The following is a 24,055-nucleotide window of genomic DNA, read 5'->3' on the forward strand; positions in this document are numbered from 1 at the left end:
TGCGTGCCTTCACCATTGTATTCAAACGAATCACGTGGTGTGCCGTTCTCTTTCAAACCCGGGATTCGATCAATAGGGGAGTTTCAGTAAAAAAAACACATTGCAAATCATGCACATTCAACATTTTCAAACCAGTATACTAAAACAGAAATGCTCAGCGATGTAAAAGAAGGATAGATGTTACTTTTCATTATACACATCTCTGTTGATACAATCCCTCACATGTTCTATTCCCAGTTATACCTGCGTAAATGGATTAGCCTCTTTTGATGTTGACATTCAGACTAAAATCACGTGACAGGCTGTTAAAATTGGCTGTTGCATACACTTTCGCCGGTCTGGAAAATGTGTTTAGTTAGCTCTCATTCAAGTAACAATGCAGATTTCTCAGTGGGAGTGAAACTATTCGACTCTGCCATTAAAAAATAGGGGTGTTTTGAGCAAAAAAACGAATAACCCTGGAGTGCACACAACACACTGAATTTCGGAACAAATCTTGCATTATTTACAGCAGCAGAATACCACAGAAATATCAGACGAAACATGGAAACACTATATATATGTATTTCGGCCTGAACCCTCTCTATTGCAATTCCAGGAATTACCCCCCATATGTGCAACCATTTTCCACCTTGGTACCACCCAAGCCTGAAAACAAAATCTTAATACCACGCTGAAGCGTTTGGTAATAAGTGATCTGTATCAAAAAGCTGGTACAGCCGTGTCACGTCGCTTATAATACGAATATATACCGATAGTACGTTAAACTTGTAACACACAAATGAAAAAATGTTACATCACGCACAGGCACACATCGATCTGCAACTGATTGAATTCATATTGTTCTAAGTCAATCGTTTAACTTGATCAACAGTGTGCGCCATGTGACATAATTTCTACGCTCCTCGTCACTTGACAGATGGCAATGAAATGGCGACTGCTCGATGCTTAGTTTTCACATCGAATTTTACGTGACATTAGACTTGTGTATGGTCACTTTACTCATACAATCGTGTTTAAAACTCATTTGCGTTGTGTTTCAAAACAATACTTTTTATTTTTCTTTCCTGAATTGTTACAGGTGGAACGTTATTATACACTCTGTGTGTAACTCAACTCCATAGATGAAAAAGATGTAAGGAGGATGGTTTACTTCATGTTGGGGGGGGTCGCCGTGCTAAATTTAAACATAGATAATTTTGCTATAAGCATGATATTTAGAATGATTTACAGAAGGTCATTATTTTGAAGTGCTGGATCGATCAATCACGAACATAATCAATTCCTCCTGTTGCAAAGTACTGTATAGTAATGTCGCCATTAGAGAGTAAAAATATGTGGATAATCAGGCGTGGAAGGATATGTGCAGTCAATATTATCGTGACACTAAATTATCAAGTCCACAAAATGCCAAGTTTGCTCATCTCTCATAGCGAATATGGGTGATAATATTTCAGCTATTACCGCGTAGGTACAGTTTTTTGTTATGATATGGGGATGCAAATACTGTAGTTGTTAAGTACGGTGTGTCTATTTAGTAGTTTATCCACGAGACACAACCAATCAGGAGTTAAAAGCACAACGTATTCCATCTAATCCGCAAAAAAAAAAAAAAAAAAAAAAAAAACTGAACACGCTGGTCCTTACACCATAATTGGTAGTCACCGAGAACTCATGCACAGATAGGACTCCGGCAAAAACTGAGCCCCACCCTTCTCCCAAAATAGTTGCCGAACAGTTAGAAAGCGTGGCAGACAAGGTACCGTATTATTCAAATCAGAATAAACACGTACAAGGTAAGGTAATAATGGAAGATGTGTTGATTTACAGTTTCACATACTTATTCATGTATCTCTCAATGAGGCGATCGGTTATAATTGATTTTCCCACAATCCAATGCGTTCTTCTAATGGAAATCACAAGTATGAGGTTTGACCTGGACGCGACTTCCACTGAATACCGCCGGTGACTCCTTCGATACCTCCCAATCAGCTAAAAATACCTAATTAAAGCTTCGTAACGTCTCAATTTGTCAAACAGTCAACGTCGCCATCTTTGTTTATGTGAGACCCAATATATCTCGCGCACGCGTGGCGCGACGACTACCGCCCTTTAAACGAGTGTGAAGTGCGATTGCTGACTGCATAGAAAATGGGTTACTTTTGTGCGTACTCGGGTGAATATGTGCCAGAAGTAGGCTATACTACAATTAGGCTGTGCCCAGTACGTACATTGGAAATTTGTACGAGTTAAAAAAAGCACGTATAGTCAGCAATGCTACAAGTGTAAATAAGTGTAAAGGCCAAAAAAAAAATGTGTTGTTGCCCTCAGCAACCGACCGAAAAATATGAAATATCGGGTCGCGTTCTTTCCCCATATACCTCGGCTATTTACGATACCCTTTGTTTTCACGAGTTTTAAAAAAAATCCGACCGACCGACCCAATTTTTTAATTTTCAGACTTGAGGGCAACATAAGTTGTTGTTTTTGTTTAGCCTACTAAATAGATCTTAAACACAAAGCGAGTGATCGAGACTTGTTTTTCGCCACTAAACAGTGTTCTACCCGCCCGTGTTGTCCACGGTATTTGAGGGACAAAAAACAAGTCTCACGGCTTTCGTCCTCAACGAGATCTGTGAAAACATCTCACGATTTGACTTGATTGTTACGTTGCTTGTTGGTAAAAAATTTGAATAAAAATTTGTCACGACTAAGCTTGAAAGTGTAATCGTCGCGCTGCGCGTGTTCGAATTTCATGTGAATAAACAATGTATTTTACACGCGTTGTATACGTCGCTATGAGTCCCATATCGAACAGGACGCGGCACGACGACTGCGGCCTAAGTTGTCATGGATTTTGAAAGAATTATGTACATACACTGAAAGTTTATATTGTGGTTTAGTGAATTTAAAAGAGCATTTTTTGTTGGATGAATAGACTCTGAAACAGGGAGGAATCCAGTCATATCTACACTGCTCTTACAATTGACAAAACTGAATAAAATGGCTTTCATTCTCAACCACTAATTTTTCTATGCTTTTACAAAAATTACAAATTCTCAGCCGAAGAGGAATTATTGGAGGAGAACTATTCCGCCCCGTCTCCACTGTCAATGTATGACTTGAACACCCAAGTCTTGCTAGAGCAAATGTGAATTTCAAGGTCATAAAAATCTACAAAAAATAAATTGCACCCTCTCCACAATTATGGAGTACTCATTACCCCATATTTCGGTCACATAACAAATTACCGGGACAACTAAATCATCGAATATCACTTATAGGAAGACCACTAAGTTTCTTAATAACAACCTGTTTAACGCTCTTTCCCCTTGTTTACTAGGTTTTCCTTTTCCTGCGTCCAGGTTTATTTTGATGAAAGTAATAAACCCAGATAGTTGTATTTCTTTACTACCTTATTATAACTGGAATACCCTTGTAAAACCAATTTTTATACAACTTCAAAAATCCTCTGTTATAGGAAAAGGCTACAATTTTAGTTTTATCTAGATTTACCGCCATGCCCCAATGATCGCAAAATTGCCCTAGCCTATTTAACTTTCCCTGCAGTAGGATAGGCATGTGCACCATCATTTATTATACTTTAAAATATCAATATTTGTGCAATATTGTCATGCTTATCCATATAGAAAGCAAGTTCATTAACAAATAAACTAAATAAGAAAGGGCTTAGAATACAACCTTGTCTTGTACCTATAGTGCAACCAGAATATTTTTACAACTACACAGAACACAAAATTTCATTTTGCTGTACATTGTCAGGACTCTGCCATGCAATCCATTTGAAATATGTCTATAAAATAAAAGCGAGTGTTCAACACGATCGAAAGCTTTCGAAAAGTCGATAAAGACACAATACATGCGCCCTCTACTTCGTGATAAATATGTCATAGCTAAACATTGCAGTGAAAACATATTGTAAGGATTAAGTTTTTAGAGGGAACTGAAGACATTTGATCTAGTCGATGTATCATTGAAAACCAGATGAAAGTACCGGCGATGGCGAATAATGCGTGAGACGACGTTACCATGGAATCAGGACAGACAGACCACAGGGAGTTGGACAAACTCATGTATTTTAATAAATTATTAAATAATAAAATGTTATATAACTTTTCTTTTACCCCCCCCCCCTTCCTGGTATCGATTTCAAGTAATCACTGATCTTTGTTTATACCACTCTTTCCTTCATCACAACTTTGTTACGCGCTAATGTTATATGCACATTTTAACGCGCGATGTAGACACACCCTATTATAGTAAAATATCCCAAGGGTTGAAACGCGCCAGGACTGTGGCATGAGCACAAACGTAAAGCCGGTGGGCAATTTGGCTCGAACGGCGTTCTCCACAGCAGCGCGCCCAGAACCCATAGAAATGCATGTACAGTGGTGCGCGTCTACAACAAGGAACGTTTTGTGACGTAGCCCCGCCCCCGAGGATTCCTGATTTTTAAACAGAATCTGAAATTACAAAGTACAAATAACTACGTCATTGTGCAAAGTTACTTCAATTGCTCTGTTATGAATATAGCGTTAAAACACTTCCATGGGAGCTACCAAGCCACGTCCCGTTATGCATAGCTAATGGAACGCGCGAATATTTATTGTCTGTGATCTCCCGTCTTAATGAATCTGTACTATTGAGCCAGTGTAATTCGCTGTGAACTCATTTTCTTTGTTTTTCCACTAATAATTTTGTTTTCCCTAAAAATGCTGTGAAAATGGTATTAAACAGGTAATATTTACGAGGACGTGTTATTTTTTATTATCATTTGATACTATTACTATATTCTGGTGAATACATTGGGCTGTGATTTTTATAAAAATGTTGTTCTTGTAATACACATTTAAAGCGGGAGGGTCGCCACCTACGCTCGCGCGGGAATTGAGTCCCAAGCGACGATAACGACTCACGCTAAAAACGCTAATGGCTAGACGCTTGTTTGTAAACGATGACACGTTATAGCCATCTGACGCATGCGCAGGTGACGACTCTCTCGCTTTAAGTATTCGTTCGATGAGACAACAATATATAAACCGGTCAATGTCCATACGTAATCGTGTTTTTTTTAATCTGTTTTGTGCTCAGTAGATGAAAACATCATAGTCCGATTTAGTCTACAGTATGGAGTATCGAAAAATATTGTTAGATAATTTATGTTTTCTTCCATATTTAAATTGAAACGTAATCGCGAAGCTCCAATAATAATATGCGACATAAGGATGAATTGAACATTGAACCACGAGTAAGGCCGAACAAACACGATTCCTCATTTTTGATTACACAAATAACCGAGCTTCATATGTGAACCTTGGTGGCGCTCTATAAACATGGAGTATATAGCATGACGTGGAACGTTTTTCTTTTAATTCATAAATCCGCAATGTGCAGCATGTTACAACTTTTAAGAGACATCCATGCGTAAAATTCAACATCTGTGACAGTAGTACATCCTAGGTTTGTGAAATTTTAACCCGATGCAAATATGTCGCTGTATTAATGCTATGTTTAGTATTACTCTCAGCTCCGATACCACGGATACGGGATCATTCATGCTGACTCGTTAGTTGATGTGGCGTAGGGACGATTTTCGATGTGTGATTATGACGAGTCTGAGGACGGTCCGCTGGTACTGCCGTATATAATGATGCTTTGGCGAAAAATGCGCCCAAAATCCACCAAAAATGCGCTTTTTTATCTTATTGGTGGCACGCTTGCCGTTGTGATCGTTTACACAAAATCCAGAACGCTCGGCACTGCGTCAAACGATCGGGTAATCTTCCGGCAGTTGGGTGATGAGAGAGGTGGTCGTGTGACTGTTAGACAGAACATCTCCACATTGACAGGGGGTCAATACCTATCGCACAAAGAAACCGAGGAGTCGAATCCATCGCCAGATGATCAGATAAATATTTTGGAAGAACGCACGGGCGACGATGTTAACACTGCCTCTGTGACTCGGACATCATTATCGGACGCATCCGTGATGGACATCTCTCGTAACTGGACTAACTCAGGCGATAACGAGCGTCAAACGACCAAACCAACCTCACCAACAAGTAAGTTGAATATATTATGTATATGTATATAAAAAACGATTGACCTTGATTATATTATGTTATTCAGTCGTCGCGTCGTTTTCGATATGTGTTTCATGCTGTTTTCAACCAGGGACACGATTTTCGTATAAATAAAAATTATATTCATCGTATAAACTGTTTCGTCGATATTTCTTCAAACTGTATAAAAATGTCTCCAGATAAATTATCATTCAAGGGATAATTATCATCTGGGATATTATCATTTATTAAAATATAATTGACAGTATATTTGACAAAATTGTGTCTGAATCCTCAAATTAACGACTTTGCCAATGACGTACGATGTGACCCGTTGTGTATTACTCTTACTGCGTGTTTAAAGGGCAGTGGTCGTCGCGCCCGCGTCCTGTTCGAACAAGCGCTGCGCGAAGACCACCGCCATTTAACACACAAGAATGTTGACATCAATGACACTGAAATGCAAAGAATGATGACGTCAAATCGCGCTTGTGTTAACATTTACAAGACGTGCCATGGCGTAGATTTGAATTCTTGCCTTTTTGTTTTGACTACATTGACAGGTTTTATTTACGCGCACATTAAATCGTTAAATACCATTTTAATTATGTTCAGTGGAAAATACAAAGAGTGTAATTATTCAGACTCGTATAATATTGATTCTTGCTGCACACATCAATAACTGAACTATATAAGTCCATCACAGAGAGCGGTGGCCGGGGTATACGATGTAACAACCCAGAGTGCAACACAGATATACACGTATTGTGCACTGGTGATACTTCCCGTAACTCGAAGTTCGGTTTAGCGGATAACAACAAATCGAGTTGCTAAATTTGTACGTTATAACTACGTTGCCCGTAACTCGAGGGTTTGTTATTTGTTAATTTGGACTTCGAATTACAATTTGGGCGTGGTTTTGCAAAAGTGGGCGTGGTCATTTGTGTAACTCGATGTCCGTAACTCAAACAAATCAGCATCTCAGGGGGGGGGTGCACCCTGGCATTTTCATCGCCTGGCAATCACCACGGTGAAAACAAAGGCCGAAAACTCCCAGAAAACGGTATTGAGATGGTTGTTGAAACTCTTCTGAACAGTGTAACAATATTACCCTTGCGTGTGCAGCATATATACATTTGGTTGTTCAAGATTACTTCAAAGTTGAGTTTGTGTTGTTTTCTTGAATTTTGCTATTTTGGCACCGGCTCTTCGACCAGCGTTCCACACCAGCTCGCGCAGAGCCCATTGAAGTACATGGTACAGCAGATGCGCGTCTTAGCAACGTAGAACGTCTTGTGACGTAGCCTCCGCCTCCAAGGATATGTTTGCCAGGGGAAACGTTATCAATCAAAGGCGTCATGCATGTATTATTAAACTTGCTCGAGCGATTCATTGTCTAGAACTGATTCCTGCGTCGAAACTGACTCCTGATATATTCACCATTTATTAGCTTAGCGATGCTATACATGATCTATATAAAATAATCTCGTCCCGCGACCAGAATTAGTCATTTGGTTGTTTTGCCATACCAGCTTATTTTCAGACTGCGTGAGATACCAATTTATCAGCTGTTTTGCATAATCTGTCCTCGTGTGCCATCTATCCGCCTAATGACAGCCGACTCGTTTACATTAGAAATATGTAATGCCAGTGGCGGATCCAGCAAAATGTATTGGGGGGATCCAAGCTACGCTTAAGATATACGGACCGTAAATCGCATAGAAGCTATGCGTAATCCAGATGATACGAATCGTCATGCGTTTGGGGGGGCATGCCCCCTGCCCCCCCCCTCTGGATCCGCTACTGTGTAATGCATCATTTGTGAATCAAACTGAATTCAATATTTTGGAACCCCGAAACATGTTTAAGATATCAACACCCGGCACATGATGCGGTTCGTTTCCGAAAGATTTGTTCAACATGGCGCCGATTGTCAGACATTTGCCAATTTCACCGGCTTCAGTCGCCGGCTGTTGTCTATTCTACATATATCAATGGCAAGCACACATAATCAATAGCGCCAATGTCGAAAGAATACAAATTTGCGCTCAGACGCGGACACCGGTAGTATAGTATCAATTTTTATACTAGTAACTGCAACCTATGCAAAGTACAATAATTTCTGGTATCATCATTATTTATGCAAATTTTAAATTGTATTCGATTCCGTTTGACCCCTTGACCTCGTCAGCAGTTCGACATGAATACAACCTAATCACCTGTAAATTAGGCTAACTTTAATTCCAAAATATATTTTCAGATTTAAAATGAAATATGGATGATTGAAAATTTGCTGAAATGACGGCAGTGGTTATATAAATGCGGCAGTATTTCGGTGCTGACTATTAAAGCGCGGTGGTCATCGCGCAGCGCATGTTTGAATTACATGTAAATAAACAATGTATTTTACACGTGTTGTATACGTCGCTATGAGTCCCATATCGAACAGGACGCGGCACGACGACTGCCGCCCTTTAAAAGTTTATCGTTTCTCCCGCTCGCTACTACATGCAACATTTCTTTTATCTCACAAATGCATGTTCTGTACAGTCTTCCAAACTTCTATGAACGCATGAAAGATCCGTTACCGCCTTTCTCTGGACACAACCAGATGGCATGTGTATCGCTGTATAGGGGAAGATATGCATGGGGTTTTCAATATTCCTTGGTTTTAGTAAAATCGAAAGAAAAAACTCCGATAAAAATATGAAACAAAATCATCAAAACTCGTTTCATATGTGTTTTTCCGATCAGGGACACCGTCGCTAATTTTAATATGGAAAATGAGGTCGTTTTGTATAATAATGGGGTTATTAACAAAATACCAGAATTTATGCTCTCGTACATGGCACGCTTCTGCATTGTCGGGCAAATTCCTTGGCTGACTGATGTACTAGAACAGAAATTACGGTGTGTTGTTAGTATGAATCTTATATCCTATTGTTTCACATTTGGAGCTGCGATATTTTGCAGTATTCGATCCCCAATACTCAATATCTTTTGACCTTGCATTATTTTCTGACCCCGGTGTTATTTATACATCACGTCTTTTGCAAATTGTTCTAGATATGCGTAAATTTAGCGTGTGCAAATTTAACATTACAGATTCAAATTTATTCAGTAATTTACAAGAAACCGAAATTGTTTAACATATTTGCGTACCCCACGACAATAACGAGTACGCGTCCTTCAGTACGCGCTCTGTTCTCTCACTGCTGACACGGTATAAGCTGTGGTTTCGAACACCCACTTCACTTTTCACGCTCCTCCTTTTTCTCTAGGCCAGTTTCGCGATTTTCGTGCGGATAGTGTGGTAATGATCGACGCAATAGTGGTATCTTTTCTCGCAATTTGCGATCTAAAAAAAATATGTTGGGCTTACGTTTGTCAAATGTGCATACGACCAGTAAGACTCGGACTACACTAATACGATTTATGACCATTTTCCCGATCATAATATACCGGCAGTATACCCGGACAAACCAAGCCCACTGAGTCGAGCACACGCACCCATGGACAAATTGCCAACAATTAACAAGCAGTGCACATGGAACCACATGTATACATTATTCAAATAATAGTATTGGCCATTTTTGACAGACAGTATGCGTTTATGACGCGTGCTTATAATAATAAGCATATTTCAATAACATTTTTTTAATCTGTTACAGATAACAATTCTACCTAAACGCAGAGTTCTTTTCATATATATATATATATATTGTTTGTAAGGTTGAGTATAGCGTAAATAAATGATTTAGTAATTTATAAAACAAAATTTTTAAAAAATGCGAAAAGTTGGAACTAAAATAATCTCAATTTATGATTGCAAATTTGGATTCTACATAAAAAACCTTTCACGTGATATATTACATGGTAGATCTTGATACAATCAAACGTTTTTAGAAAACAACAACAACAACTTTATTTCAGCTAAAAAATGACGTAATTTGACTATATAACCCCTGTATTTTCCCACACAATGTCCTCTCATGTTGGCACCTATCTCAATCAATTTGAAGCCGATTCACATTACAATAGTGCAACGTTTTTGTTACTAAAGATTTATTTGAACGCCTCAACGTCTCAATTATTTTTATTCTAAAACATCGTTATCACATCTTAAACCAGCAGGAAAGTTGCATAATATCGAAATATCTGCAGTCGTCGTGACGTGTCATTTTCGATATGGGTTCAATGCGACGTTTACAAACGCGTGTAAAGTAGTAACCTAGACACAATAATATCTTTTATAGCGGTACGGTGCATACGGGTCAAAGTTCACACTATATCAGTAATTTATACCTACTTGCATAAATTAAAACTGTATCATCCAATCAAAATGGTGTGTTCTAGGGTTGGATACAATTTGAGAAAATGTTCAGAAAGTGATATCTTCATACAACCCATTTCAGGTTCACTGTACCCCACCACCACTTCCTGTGTACCAGGTCACGTTATCATGTCTCCAGTAAAGTAACATTAGTAAATTATTTTATCGAAACGTTTAAACTGAAATTGTCTGACTCTTTTCTTAGATTTAAACTGCTCTAAGAGACTGGCGCCATGGCACACCCGTCCAGTAGTGGCATTAGCCAGTGCACCTGGGTCTGGCAACACCTGGGTGCGTCACCTATTGGAAGAGGCAACGGGGCTTTTCACGGGTTCCGTCTACCTTGATAAAAACCTTAAACGTGGAGGTAAGTTCACTTCAGCTCGTAACTGTTACCAGCAGTACAACATGTCATGGGTTAGGTCGCTGATGTTTTTATATTACCCTGACTTGTGTGTTTATTCGAATACATCATGATTAAAAATGTTACAATGGTGTTGACAATTCATTAAAAAAATACGAAGATTTCTTTTGTTCAGAATGTGTAAAATTCTATAAAACTGATATCGTCAATGAAACTCTTTATATCAGTTATAAAATACATGTAGTGTGCAGTTATTTTGATTATTTTCGAGTGCTAATGCGTAGAATTCATGTCACGCGAGAGCTTGTATTTGAAACTTTTCTCTGGATATTCTAAATAATGAACAACATACTTTCCAAAGGAAAATATTAAGCCGCTGGTAGAACAAAGTTCTAACGAATACGCTTATTACCAATATTGCAATTTCAGTCTTTCAAATGTTTTTGTAAAACAAGATATCCCATATTTATTAAATTGTCGGTATGTGCGAATAAATAAAACTGAATAAAAGGAAAAAATATGAGACATTTTTGGCGGAACCAATTAAGAATAATTCTAATACTAAACAATAATTGTAATGTAAACTCGTACTAGCTGCTGACGCAGAAAGGAAAGTAATTATATAACACCAAATACACGATATGGTATATATTATGTCAAAGCAAAGTAAACATGTACCGCGTGCATGACTCAAGCCGACGATCATGTATGACACCTAATCGCTTAATAAATTCGTGTTATTAAAGTGGGAGAGTCGTTATCTGCGCATGCGGCAGACGGTCATTGTGTGTCGTTGTTTACAAACAAGCGTCTAACCATGAGCCTTTGCGTTTTTTAGCGTGCATTGTCATCGTTGTTTGGTACTCAATTCCCGCGCATGCGCAGGTGACGACACCTCCGCTTTAAAGGCGGTGATCGTCGCGCCGTGCCGTCTTCGACATGGGGCTTGTTTTACATAAAAATCGGACTCGCCCTGCGCGACGATAACATTATTAGTTCACGTAAGCAGTACATGTTACTTTGATTTGACGTAGTATTTACCCTGCATTCTGTGTAATGCTTGTCATTCTAATACCAGTTTTGTGCAACAAAAAAAACTTATTTCGACCGACGCACAACTTGTTTTCTTTTGTTCGTTTCTTGTAGTGCAGATTTTCGATTCTCGATGTAATTAACGTTGTATTATTTCATACGTCTATAGGTTTCATTGGGGAAAAAACCAAATGGGATTCTGGCATGACGATCGCCGTCAAATCTCACGAGACGTGGCCGAGTATTCGGAGATTTTCGGGTGCCATCGTTTTAGTTCGGAATCCATTCCAGTGCATAATCAGCGAATTCAACCGAAAGTCTACGAGAAATCACAACGCTCTTGCAGTGTGGACTGAAGATACAAAAGACGATGAATGTAAGTATCTTGAGAAAAACTCCGAATTCTTGTTAGAATTTGGTTTTGTTCATATTTTAAAATTAATCAACAGAGATGGTTGAATTTTCATTCACGTGACGTGTAAACGTATTGGATTATTGAAATACAAGCTAAGGGGTTACCCAATGGAAACTTGGGGGTAGTAAAATATTTTGAAAACAAATCCTACATGGAAAATTGCAGAAAAATCATGGAAAGTGAAAACAACAGTAAAGCAACATCGTATCATCCCGAAAACAAATCCAATGCAAATCTAAGTAAATGACTAAATAATTATTCCCTCCTAGAGTTCTAGTGGTCAACACCTAATATTGAGAAAAGCGACTCTTAATTAGTAACATGATTCTCCGAGCACACGTGGCAGATATCTTTGTGACATTCCATTCACTGTACGCCACTCCACTAACTTGAAGGGCGGTGATCGTAGTGCCACGCATGCGCGAGATAATCGTACACTACAGAATAATCGTTCTTGTGGGTTTTTCAAGTTACATTCCTAATAAATAACGATTTACTCAACAGTTTGGCATTCGATAGTCTCCAACCGAACGCAGTGGTGGGAAGACTTTGCAAACGCCTGGCTGACAACATTTGACAAGCCAATACTGGTATCACGGTACGACGACCTTCTAAACAACACCATTGCGGAGCTTACCCGTATGTTGGACTTTTTGAAAATACCCGGCGATAATCGGCGCTGGCATTGTGTGCTGAACGACATGGAAGGAAAATTCCACCGTCACTCGGACGTGGATCAAAAGCTCCAGTACGCGTCATTTACACCCGAAATGCGTAAGAGAATCACGGCAGCGTTGGATCGCGTGTCAGCACTTTTAGTGAAAAGGGGTTACACACCACCTGAACGGATATTGGAATTAGAGCTTAGATGACTATTCTAAAGTCTGTGTATCATCGAACTTGTTGATGAAAAATTAGAATGTGCTTGTTTATTTATTGGCAGGCTATGAACCACAGTTGCCAATAACAACAAATCTAATTTGTATACATAATTATCACATGATGCACTGTATCCCAAACAACGATGCGATGTAATGGACACTTGGTAGTTTGCGTGTGCCAATAGTTGGATTACGATATAGAACCATTTATAGAGCTCGTGGTGCAAAACCCATTCTATAGATGGTTCTTGGTCGCAGTAAGAAAATAGTGGTAATATCAGGGCATGGGTCTTATTTAGGAACTTCTGTCAGAACAACTGCACACATCGTAAGGACAAGTTAACAGCTTGAATTTATGGTAATTCTATAATTAACACCAGTTGTTCATGACACGTAAACTTTAATTTTCAAGTCTTATAAAAAGGACCAGTGTGAGCGAAAGCTACTCACTGCTGAAGCCACTCATCGTGAAGCTACTAGCGGGTATAGAGATATAATATATATTATTAAGTGGATGTGTTTCCGGGACCCAACGAACAGGGAAACATTGCCATACTCTGCGAAAAAGAAAATAATTAAAAAAAAAACGAAAAACAATTCAAGTTAATTCCATATTTAAAATTTTATATAAGTGGTTTGTTAAATAAGAATAATAATGTCAGCCTAGATATCCAAGAAAAGTTGGGCTTTAAAGTTTTTTGCACTGTAATAAATACAACAGCTATGGTAATCGCAGGACATCACCTGAACATCGCCAAGCTTCGGTTGTGATCGAGTTTTCAGCATCTTAGGGTGTCATCAAGTCACCGAATCGCTCACTGGATTCTCTCTTCAACGAAGATGGACTACGAGCTTTACAAAATCAATATTCGAAAGAATTTCACAATGTCGGAAACGGAAAGTCTTTATCGTAGTATTTGTGAAGCATTTTCCCATTGAAACATGTAGAAATCGTACACAGCAATATTTAGTTTTTTTTTAAATAGTCTTTGGGTCACTCGTTTTTTTTTTACTCATGTTACCACAGCGAACTTCGGACCCCCTATATTACGTACTTTTAGGTTAGACTTAGCGCGCCCCCAATTTGAGAATTTGAGCAGCAATGCATGTCGGGATTTATTGTAGTAAAGAAATAAATATCTTCATCGATAAACGGCGCAATGCGTCACTTTTAGATCAGCTAAACTCGCAAACACCGCAACTTTTGAATTTGATTTTTGTTACACAGTTACTCATATTTAATTGAAAAAGCTTTCAACTAAGTTTTGCCGACAATACATGTAACTTTAACTAAAATATGGCAATGCGATGAATTCTATAGTAACTATATTGTTTTGCCTCAGTACTGGTAGTGTGAGCCAGATTTATCGTAATAGACATATGTTTGGTATTTGTCAGGGCATTATATTTACTGCTGAGGAAATAAAATCAGCGTCACTGATGGTGATCATGTAGTGATAAGAGACGAGTCATTGCGTTACTGGTAATAATTCCCCGCTGTTAACGTTGGTGGTTTATACCTGTTACACCAACTTCATTTTAAATTAAATTTGTAATTAAAAATAATTATTAACTGACAATTATCCGCCTCGGCTGCGGCTCGGGCAAATTTTCATATACCCCGAAGCATAAATTAACAATTGATTTGTCATCTCGAATTAGGAAATTATTTTTTCAAAATCGTGTGGTAATTTGAATGTCAGTGATCTCCAACAACCTGGCACAACAGTAACAGTACAACAAGATACTTATCCTATTTCAACGTGTCTATTAACTTGGATGTCATATAGACATACGCCGACACCGTCCCACGGACAACTCGGTTGCCTACTTGTTTACGTATTCAAATTATGCGCTTTTGCTATTTTGTTTGTACAGCTTGGATTTCGATGAAATTTCGTGAAATTTCAGGAGCTCATTTGGATGAGAGAATATTAAAATTAAAGTAAAACTCCGCAAAGCTCCCGTTTAAATACTAAATATGCAATCATTATTGTGATTTTATAAAGATATCTATGAAATGAAACTTCCAAACAAATTTACAGCAAGTCTCAGAAGTATTGGGGCAGCCAATTTGCAAACTCGCTAGCGAATTGACTAACTGCTAAACAGTTGGCTTTCAAATCTGGCAGCGCCGACTCGTGGTCGCGTTCACTCTGGGGCGAGTCTATATTGCATTAGGGAACATAGTATGCTTTTACGTAGCCTGGTACATGTCTGGATTCCCCTGAATGATCAGCCTGAGAATGGCCACAGTCTTCTGGCGTACAATTGATAATATGATAAATGCGATTAATCCACTGATATTTATTATATGAGGGTAACACTGATAAAGGGAGAAGTTGAGAAACAGTTGCCTATAAATCAAGGAGAAAATAAATGTTCACATCCAAACGATTCGTTGGGGTAACATTAAACCAACCGCTAATAAAATTTGATTCATCGTTTTTGCATGGACAATCCCTTGTATACGAACACCTCATTACACGAAGAAAATAGAACACTTTCCCCGGAATATTTGAAAGTGAAATCGCCATTCAACTAATCGTATTCACCCAAAGTGGGCATGACCACAGGACGGCGCCAGCGAGATTCGAAAGCCAACCGTCCAGTCAAAACCAAAGCAGTTAGTCAATTCGCTAGCGAGTTTGCAAATTGGCTGCCCCAATACTTCTGAGATTTGCTGCAGTGTTCTCCACGAGGGGTTTAAGAGCGCCCCTCTTTAATTTATTAGCGCCCCTCTTTAAATTTTATTTGTGGAGAACACTGCTTGCTGTAATAAAAATCTGCGGGAGAGTTTCAGAGATTTTGCTTACAAAGCCTAAAATGAGATGATATGCAATATGCACGGACATGGCCCCAAAACTAATCATATCAGCGCATTATACAATGGGTACCAAATTGGACTGAGATAATATGCAAATTGGTTACTTAATATGCACAGACATGACTCCAAAACTAACCATATCTATGTACTAAATGTGATAAAAATCCATGCAGAAGTTTTTTGATATTTTGCTTAAACAGGCTGAAGTGAAAAAATAATATGCAAATTAACTACTTAATATAATCGTGTATGTTCATTATCTCAATGTACCTTGGTACCAAATTTAACTAAAAACCGCTTTAAACTTTTTGAGATTTTGCAAATACAGGCTAGAATGAGATAAATAATATGCAAATTAGCTACTTAATATGCATGCAATGGCCCCTATGTTAATGATGTCTGCGTATTACCCTCAAAATACCATATACTAAATTACGCGGACACCCCAAACTCATGCACCTTCTTTATGTGCTTCGCATACACGGGAGTTAATGAGATTTAAAATTTGTGTAAAATCTTCAACAATGTCATTAATATTAGAAATCATATCATTGACTCTATCGTCAGACCACGTGAACTTGTTTATAACAATGTTTGTGCTGACTTCATTCAAGTTCTCAAGGGTAGAGTGTACGGAGTATATATGGTGGGAAATGGACAGAATCAATCCGTTCAGATATATATTTTTAATTATTTTCAGAATTATATTTATCGGATGCTTAATATGCTAATTAGAGCGGACAACTGACGAACAGCTGTTTCTATCCAACACAGGGGATTAACAACAAAACCAATATGATATACTGTAACACACACACAAAAATGGAAAGATAAATGAAAATATAATAGAAACTTTGTTAATAAAAATGAACGACGTTAAAATTATGAAAATGATATGACAATTAAAATTAAAAAAAACACAAATGAGTAAAATAAAAATAAGTAAATGGAAATATAAATGTATAAATGAACGGCGATATAAAATTAAAATGAAAATAGCAGTTAAAAAAAAATAATACCCTCCCCCCAAAAATTATAATTGTGAAGACAAATTAAACACCAACAAAACACAAGTTTAGCACATACGGCTTGAAATACTGTAGAATGACTAATTTTCACTGGGTTTAAATTTCACTAATTTAGCATTTCAGGCATATTCAGTGGGTTTTAAATTCATGGTTTTATCATTTAAATAATGTGTTCAATTTTACATATTCACTGGGTTTTAATTTAGCGCATTTCCCAGTCAGAAATATAAGCAAAATTAAAATCCAGTGAATAATTAATCCTTTTACAGTAACACACTATATACGATCCTCTGTTACCTAGTTCAACAATAAAGCTCAATTACGCAGCCTCTTTATTGTCTACTTTTATCATGTTTGAACAAGCATTGAACTCATAACAGCTGTTTGTCAACACAAATTAATCTCCTCCAACAGAGGGATTGTGAGTTATGTTTTGTTACCGATTAATTTGGTCTACCTTTAAACTCGAAAAACCGTGGTATATCGTTTATGTAACCAGGAGTTGCATAATTCTTGATATCGGCCACTGTATCGTAGAATGAAAAATCTCGCCCAGTATGAAATTGGAATATTAGTAAATGTAGAGTATAGACCTTAAAAGTAGAGTCACTGCTAAACACCAGTCAGTTATGTGGAGTAGCCAATTTGGCAGTTTTAGAACGGCCGTGCATTTCTAGTGTCCATGAACATGGGTAGAGTGGATTTGCCAAAAACTTCGAAAACATGAAAACCTCGAAACCCGCATAATTGTTAAACGCTGGAAAATTAATAAAAACAAATAAACAAACATATTTAGGGCGATTGCTTGACGTATAACTTCTGATCCGTAAATGGGGGGTGGGGTATACAAATCCTTACAGCAAAACAAAATGGTTCACAGCAAAAACAAATAGTTTTCCAAACAATCATCCCAATGAAATTAATTGAAAGTCCACAATATAACCATACCATACACTTAAAAAACTAATGCGTTGCTTGAAAACATGAGAGGCTTACAATTGGTGTTAGCACAGCAAGGCGGTGTTGAAAAGATGAGTTCCACTGTGGTTCCACCAACGCCCTCTATAGTTCAATTTTCTATCCCATAGTCCTCTGCAGAATTCAATATGGTGGAAACACATTTGTTCCCAATCTCCTTCCCATAGGCCTTTGCGCTTTACGCGTAACGCGTATCGGACTGTGCGGAGTTCGATTTGTTCCCTATCTTCGGGGGAGCGGACATCCGGGCATTTTCACCGCCTGGCAACCATCGCGGTGAAAACAAAGGCAAAAAACTCGCAGAAAACGGTACTTTGGGATGGTTGTTGGGACTCCCCTGATCAGTGTAACAAGATTAGCCCTACTTGTGTTACATATATCAATTCTGTTTTTCAGGATTACTTCAAAGTTTAGTTTATGTTGTTTTCTCATATTTTCAACGGCTCCACCGGCGTTCCACAGCAGCGCGCACAGAGCCCATAGAAATGCATGGTACAGTGGTGCGCGTCGTAGCAACGTGGAACGTCTGTGACGTAGCTCCGCCCCCGAGGATAGAGGAACTGTGCTTATATCCAATCTCAGTTTGTTAACGTACACTGGAATTGACATTCACACCAGCGGTAATGATTACGGTAATTCACAATCATAAATTTACCAATACATGTACATTCAAGCATATTCACTGGGGTGTGTAAATTAAATTTAAAAATAGGGGGGGGGGGGTAAAAAAAGAGCTGTAATCAGAAATCTCAATATAGACAACAATGACCCAACAACTGTGTTATAAAACGCAAATTCGTACAAATAGTATCTCTATCGCGAAGTCAGGATAACAATCTTATATAACTTTCACAAATTATATTTGAAATTATTTCTGTTTCGGAGGTTCTTGTTACCACTTTCCGAAGTTTCCATCATGTTTCTGAGGTTTGTTTAATTCTGTCAGAAGTAGTGTAGAGTAACTCTATATAAAGTACTATGTTGGGTGCTATGTTTTCACAGCCCAATAAGTCTTAATATTATCAAAAAATTAGTTTACCTTTTATTTTCATTAATTAAGTTCTATCTCTGAGAAAATAAACGAAATCGGACAAAAAACGGTCCACGCACGGTCGTTATATTTTTAGTGTCAGATGTACGTATTCAAATGGCTGAAAATGCACAAAAACCGAAAGTAGCACAACATATTTTTGCGCCAGTTATGTCAAGTCAAAACTTTCAAGTTGTGTTTGTTACTATGAAGCCACTAAAACCGATAATTTGCCGATTGAATTTGAAACAAAGTATAGCCCGTTTTTCAATTTATATTTATATTTATTTATATCGTTGGATTAGTTTCGATTGCTATCCCATATCACGACAAACATTCTGAGGTATTTACGATGGAATGTAATCTGTGACCGTTCAACTTGCTCCTAGTTTTGAATGCCATGTTGTAAAAACAGCATTCGCCCAACCTTGTCGCCTGGCGGCGCTTGAAACTATGCAACCGAACCACCTAGCACGCCGAAAATATGACAAATTCTAACCCATTTTACTAGTTCACGGGAGAACTCTGTAAGAAGGTGTGATACATAGATGTCAGGCGTGAACTGTCAGACATAGTGCCGAACACATCCATCGTATGCCGGGGTCCACGTTTAAATTTATTGACACTTTGATACACAGCGTATTAACTTCAAGATGGCGGCGGAGGTGAAACCGCGGGTCTTGATCTTGGGAGGTGAGTGGAATTTCCTGATTTGCAGATCGTACACTTGCGTGTGCAGTGAACAAGTGGCGTGTGTACGAATGTAGGAAGCAGAACATCGGTGTGTGGCACAACACATGTGGTGGTGCACTGACCGACTTCTAATGTAACCAACTCTATTCAAACACTCGGTGTTGATCGTGGCGATCTAGCACTTGACAGGCAAGTGACGCCGCCACCGGTATTCAGTCCGTACTACACAAATTAATCGGTCATCGATGCATTTATTTACTTTTCCTCTATCAACACATCTATCTTTCAAAAATCATTTGCAGTACCAGTAACCACTGTATTTAATGTAGGTGTTCTCACACACGCTTGCCATGTGTCCTTGTTTGTATGGGCAATTGTTCTGTAATTCCATTGGGACCTTGTACCATTCATACAAAACTTCCGGCCCGTTATTCAAAAAAGGAAGCCACTGGCGTAATGGTAGGTTGATTGTGACAATAGCAGTTAATTAAATCGGAGAGGTATGAAAGCATTTTTTTCTGTTTTAGGAGCGTGGTTTCGGTCGTTATGTTTACAAAGTATTGCGCTTCTTTTAGTTTCACACGTTTTTGCTTATCTGAGGTTTCAATGACAACACTTCCGTAATACTGTAAAACGTGTCTTTTGTAAAACGCACCCTATTTTAGCTAATCCGTAATTTCACCAGTTCAAGATGTCGGTAATTTAAATAAAAGTGCATCTCACATTGAGATTACTGGCACTTCAGCTAAATTAAGATTCTGTTAATTCATCCATTTATTCAAATTCGCTAAAAATGACATAGAGTACAAAATACTGTAAAATACTTTATTTTAGCTAGAATAAATTTTTGGCGAAAATAACTTTTTGGGTGTTTTGTATAGAATATATTTTCACTGATTTTTGTCAAATTGAATGTAAAATATAGCAAAAAATATATATTCGCTAGATTTTATTTTCACTGAATCATTCCTTTAGCAAAGATAGTGAGAATTAATTCCAAGCGAAAATAAAGTATTTTACAGTACATCTGAAACCAGCAAAATGGCTGTCACTTCAAAGTAAATGATGCATACCACATTTGCTCTGTTAATTAGATGTACTTAAAAATGACATGTCTTGATGGTCGAAATAAGTTGTATTTCAATGAATCTCATAAATTATTGGTTTTATGTGCGTTTCTATGGAGACACATTTCTAATAGCGCAAATGAGGCATTGTGATTATTCTTCAATATATTGCCAATTAAAAAAGATCCAGAACTGAAAGGTCAACAGTTGAATAGATTTTTATTACCTGCTGCATTGTGGGATTGAAACATTGTCTTTACCTGTTGCTTAACGTGCCTCTCTTTTTATGCAGTGCATATTTGTTGATGTGTCCAATCAAATCCCAGAATGCATTGCATCACTATGAAACTTAAAATGGCACCCAAGGCTGAAGGAGCCTGATGGCCGCCAACACCTTTATAAGCATCAAGTGCTTCTTCAATTTTGCTCGTAATGCTCATGACTCGTAATGCTCGTAAAGCATTATCCCACTTGCCACCATTTTGTTTTTTTTAAAAAAAAAACACAATGCAGTGTGGATAAAATTATTTTTAATTAGCGAAAGCGATTCAAAACATGTCACTAAATTTCAAATAGCGATTCAAAACAACATGTCACTAAATTTCAAATAGCAAATCAAAACAACATGTCACTAAATTTCAAATAGCAAATCAAAACAACATGTCACTAAATTTCAAATAGCGATTCAAAACAACATGTCACTAAATTTCAAATAGCAAATCAAAACATGTCACTAAATTTCAAATAGAAAATCAAAACAACATGTCATAAAATTTCAAATAGCAAATCAAAACAACAACATGTCACTAAATTTCAAATAGCGATTCAAACATGTCACTAAATTTCAAATAGCAAATCAAAACAACATGTCACTAAATTTCAAATAGCGATTCAAAACAAAATGTCACTAAATTTCAAATAGCAGTTCAAAACAACATGTCACTAAATTTCAAATAGCAAATCAAAACAACATGTCACTAAATTTCAAATAGCGATTCAAAACAACATGTCACTAAATTTCAAATAGCGATTCAAAACAACATGTCACTAAATTTCAAATAGCGATTCAAAACAACATGTCACTAAATTTCAAATAGCGATTCAAAATAACATGTCACTAAAATTCAAATAGCGATTCAAAACAACATGTCACTAAATTTCAAATAGCGATTCAAAACATGTCACTAAATTTCAAATAGCGATTCAAAACAACATGTCACTAAATTTCAAATAGCGATTCAAAACAACATGTCACTAAATTTCAAATAGCGATTCAAAACAACATGTCACTAAAATTCAAATAGCGATTCAAAACAACATGTCACTAAATTTCAAATAGCGATTCAAAACATGTCACTAAATTTCAAATAGCGATTCAAAACAACATGTCACTAAATTTCAAATAGCGATTCAAAACAACATGTCACTAAATTTCAAATAGCGATTCAAAATAACGTCACTAAATTTCAAATAGCGATTCAAAATAACATGTGAATAAATTTCAAATAGCGATTCAAAACAACATGTGACTAAATTTCAAATAGCGATTCAAAACAACATGTGACTAAATTCCAAATAGCGATTCAAAACATGTCACTAAATTTCAAATAGCGATTCAAAACAACATGTCAATAAATTTCAAATAGCGATTCAAAACAACATGTCAATAGATTTCAAATAGCGATTCAAAACAACATGTCACTAAATTTCAAATAGCGATTCAAAACAACATGTCACTAAATTTCAAATAGCGATTCAAAATAACGTCACTAAATTTCAAATAGCGATTCAAAACAACATGTGAATAAATTTCAAATAGCGATTCAAAACAACATGTGACTAAATTTCAAATAGCGATTCAAAACAACATGTGACTAAATTCCAAATAGCGATTCAAAACATGTCACTAAATTTCAAATAGCGATTCAAAACAACATGTCAATAAATTTCAAATAGCGATTCAAAACAACATGTCAATAGATTTCAAATAGCGATTCAAAACAACATGTCACTAAATTTCAAATAGCGATTCAAAACAACATGTCACTAAATTTCAAATAGCGATTCAAAACAACATGTGAATAAATTTCAAATAGCGATTCAAAACAACATGTCACTAAATTTCAAATAGCGATTCAAAACAACATGTCACTAAATTTCAAATAGCGATTCAAAATAACGTCACTAAATTTCAAATAGCGATTCAAAACAACATGTGAATAAATTTCAAATAGCGATTCAAAACAACATGTGACTAAATTTCAAATAGCGATTCAAAACAACATGTGACTAAATTCCAAATAGCGATTCAAAACATGTCACTAAATTTCAAATAGCGATTCAAAACAACATGTCAATAAATTTCAAATAGCGATTCAAAACAACATGTCAATAGATTTCAAATAGCGATTCAAAACAACATGTCACTAAATTTCAAATAGCGATTCAAAACAACATGTCACTAAATTTCAAATAGCGATTCAAAACAACATGTGAATAAATTTCAAATAGCGATTCAAAACAACATGTCACTAAATTTCAAATAGCGATTCAAAACAACATGTCACTAAATTTCAAATAGCAAATCAAAACAACATATCACTAAATTACAAATAGCGATTCAAAACATCTTTTTGCATTCATGGCAGTAAATCGGCTAATGTTTGAAGAAACTTTGCAAAGACTTATGGGTAATGGGCAAATGATTTCTATATCCAATAAAAGCATCTTTGGATTTGAAGATGAATTTTTCATACATATTTATAAATGTCCTTTAAACGTATTCATCCCCTTGTAACATTGCATCTCCCTATGAATGAACTTGAAGACAATGGCCACTTGAGGGCAGCAACACGACCTGTTTTTAGCCTCGTAGCGGTAAACTTCTATATGTGAATTTGTCAGCTAATAAATGTCCTGGCATCTTGTATTTTGAACATTTTATTTGTAAAGGCTTATGTTAAACACTGACTGGACCAGCATGCCCTGTCCTCATCATTTTGTTAACAAAAATTGTAAATAAAAATAAAAATCCTATTTTTGAATTCAATATGACAAGACACTATTCATTCATTCATTCATTCATTCATTCATTCATTCATTCATTATTTATTTATTTATTTCACTTCTGCTTCGTGTTATATATTGATTTGCATATAGGCATCACACTACATTTAATCTCTGAATTCACGACAATGTGAAATTGTAAATCACGGTTATTTTAATAATTTGACGAAAAATTAAAACAAGAGTTCATGAAATAGTAAATAGTATCATTCTAAATGTAGCGGCCATTTTTAACTCTAATAATTTATCAAATTCAAG

General features: G+C 36.9%; 1 protein-coding gene across 2 annotated transcripts in view; it reads left to right on the plus strand.

The window, feature by feature from the left end:
• Positions 1–5,492: 5,492 nt before the first annotated feature.
• Positions 5,493–24,055, plus strand: part of LOC100373896 (uncharacterized) — a 39,033-nt gene continuing 20,470 nt past the window's right edge. Inside the window, exons 1-3 of one of the 2 annotated variants that reach the window (XM_085495412.1) lie at positions 5,493–6,083; positions 10,622–10,783; positions 11,982–12,188. In XM_085495412.1, coding sequence (XP_085351538.1) covers positions 5,618–6,083; positions 10,622–10,783; positions 11,982–12,188 — 835 coding nt within the window. In that variant the 5' untranslated portion in view covers positions 5,493–5,617. Of the gene's footprint in view, positions 6,084–10,621; positions 10,784–11,981; positions 12,189–19,402; positions 19,665–24,055 lie in introns of those variants that run through there. The other variant, XM_085495413.1, reaches the window with a different exon arrangement.

Source organism: Saccoglossus kowalevskii, chromosome 21, assembly GCF_978046115.1.
Source record: "Saccoglossus kowalevskii chromosome 21, keSacKowa6.1, whole genome shotgun sequence".
Lineage (NCBI taxonomy): Eukaryota > Metazoa > Hemichordata > Enteropneusta > Harrimaniidae > Saccoglossus > Saccoglossus kowalevskii.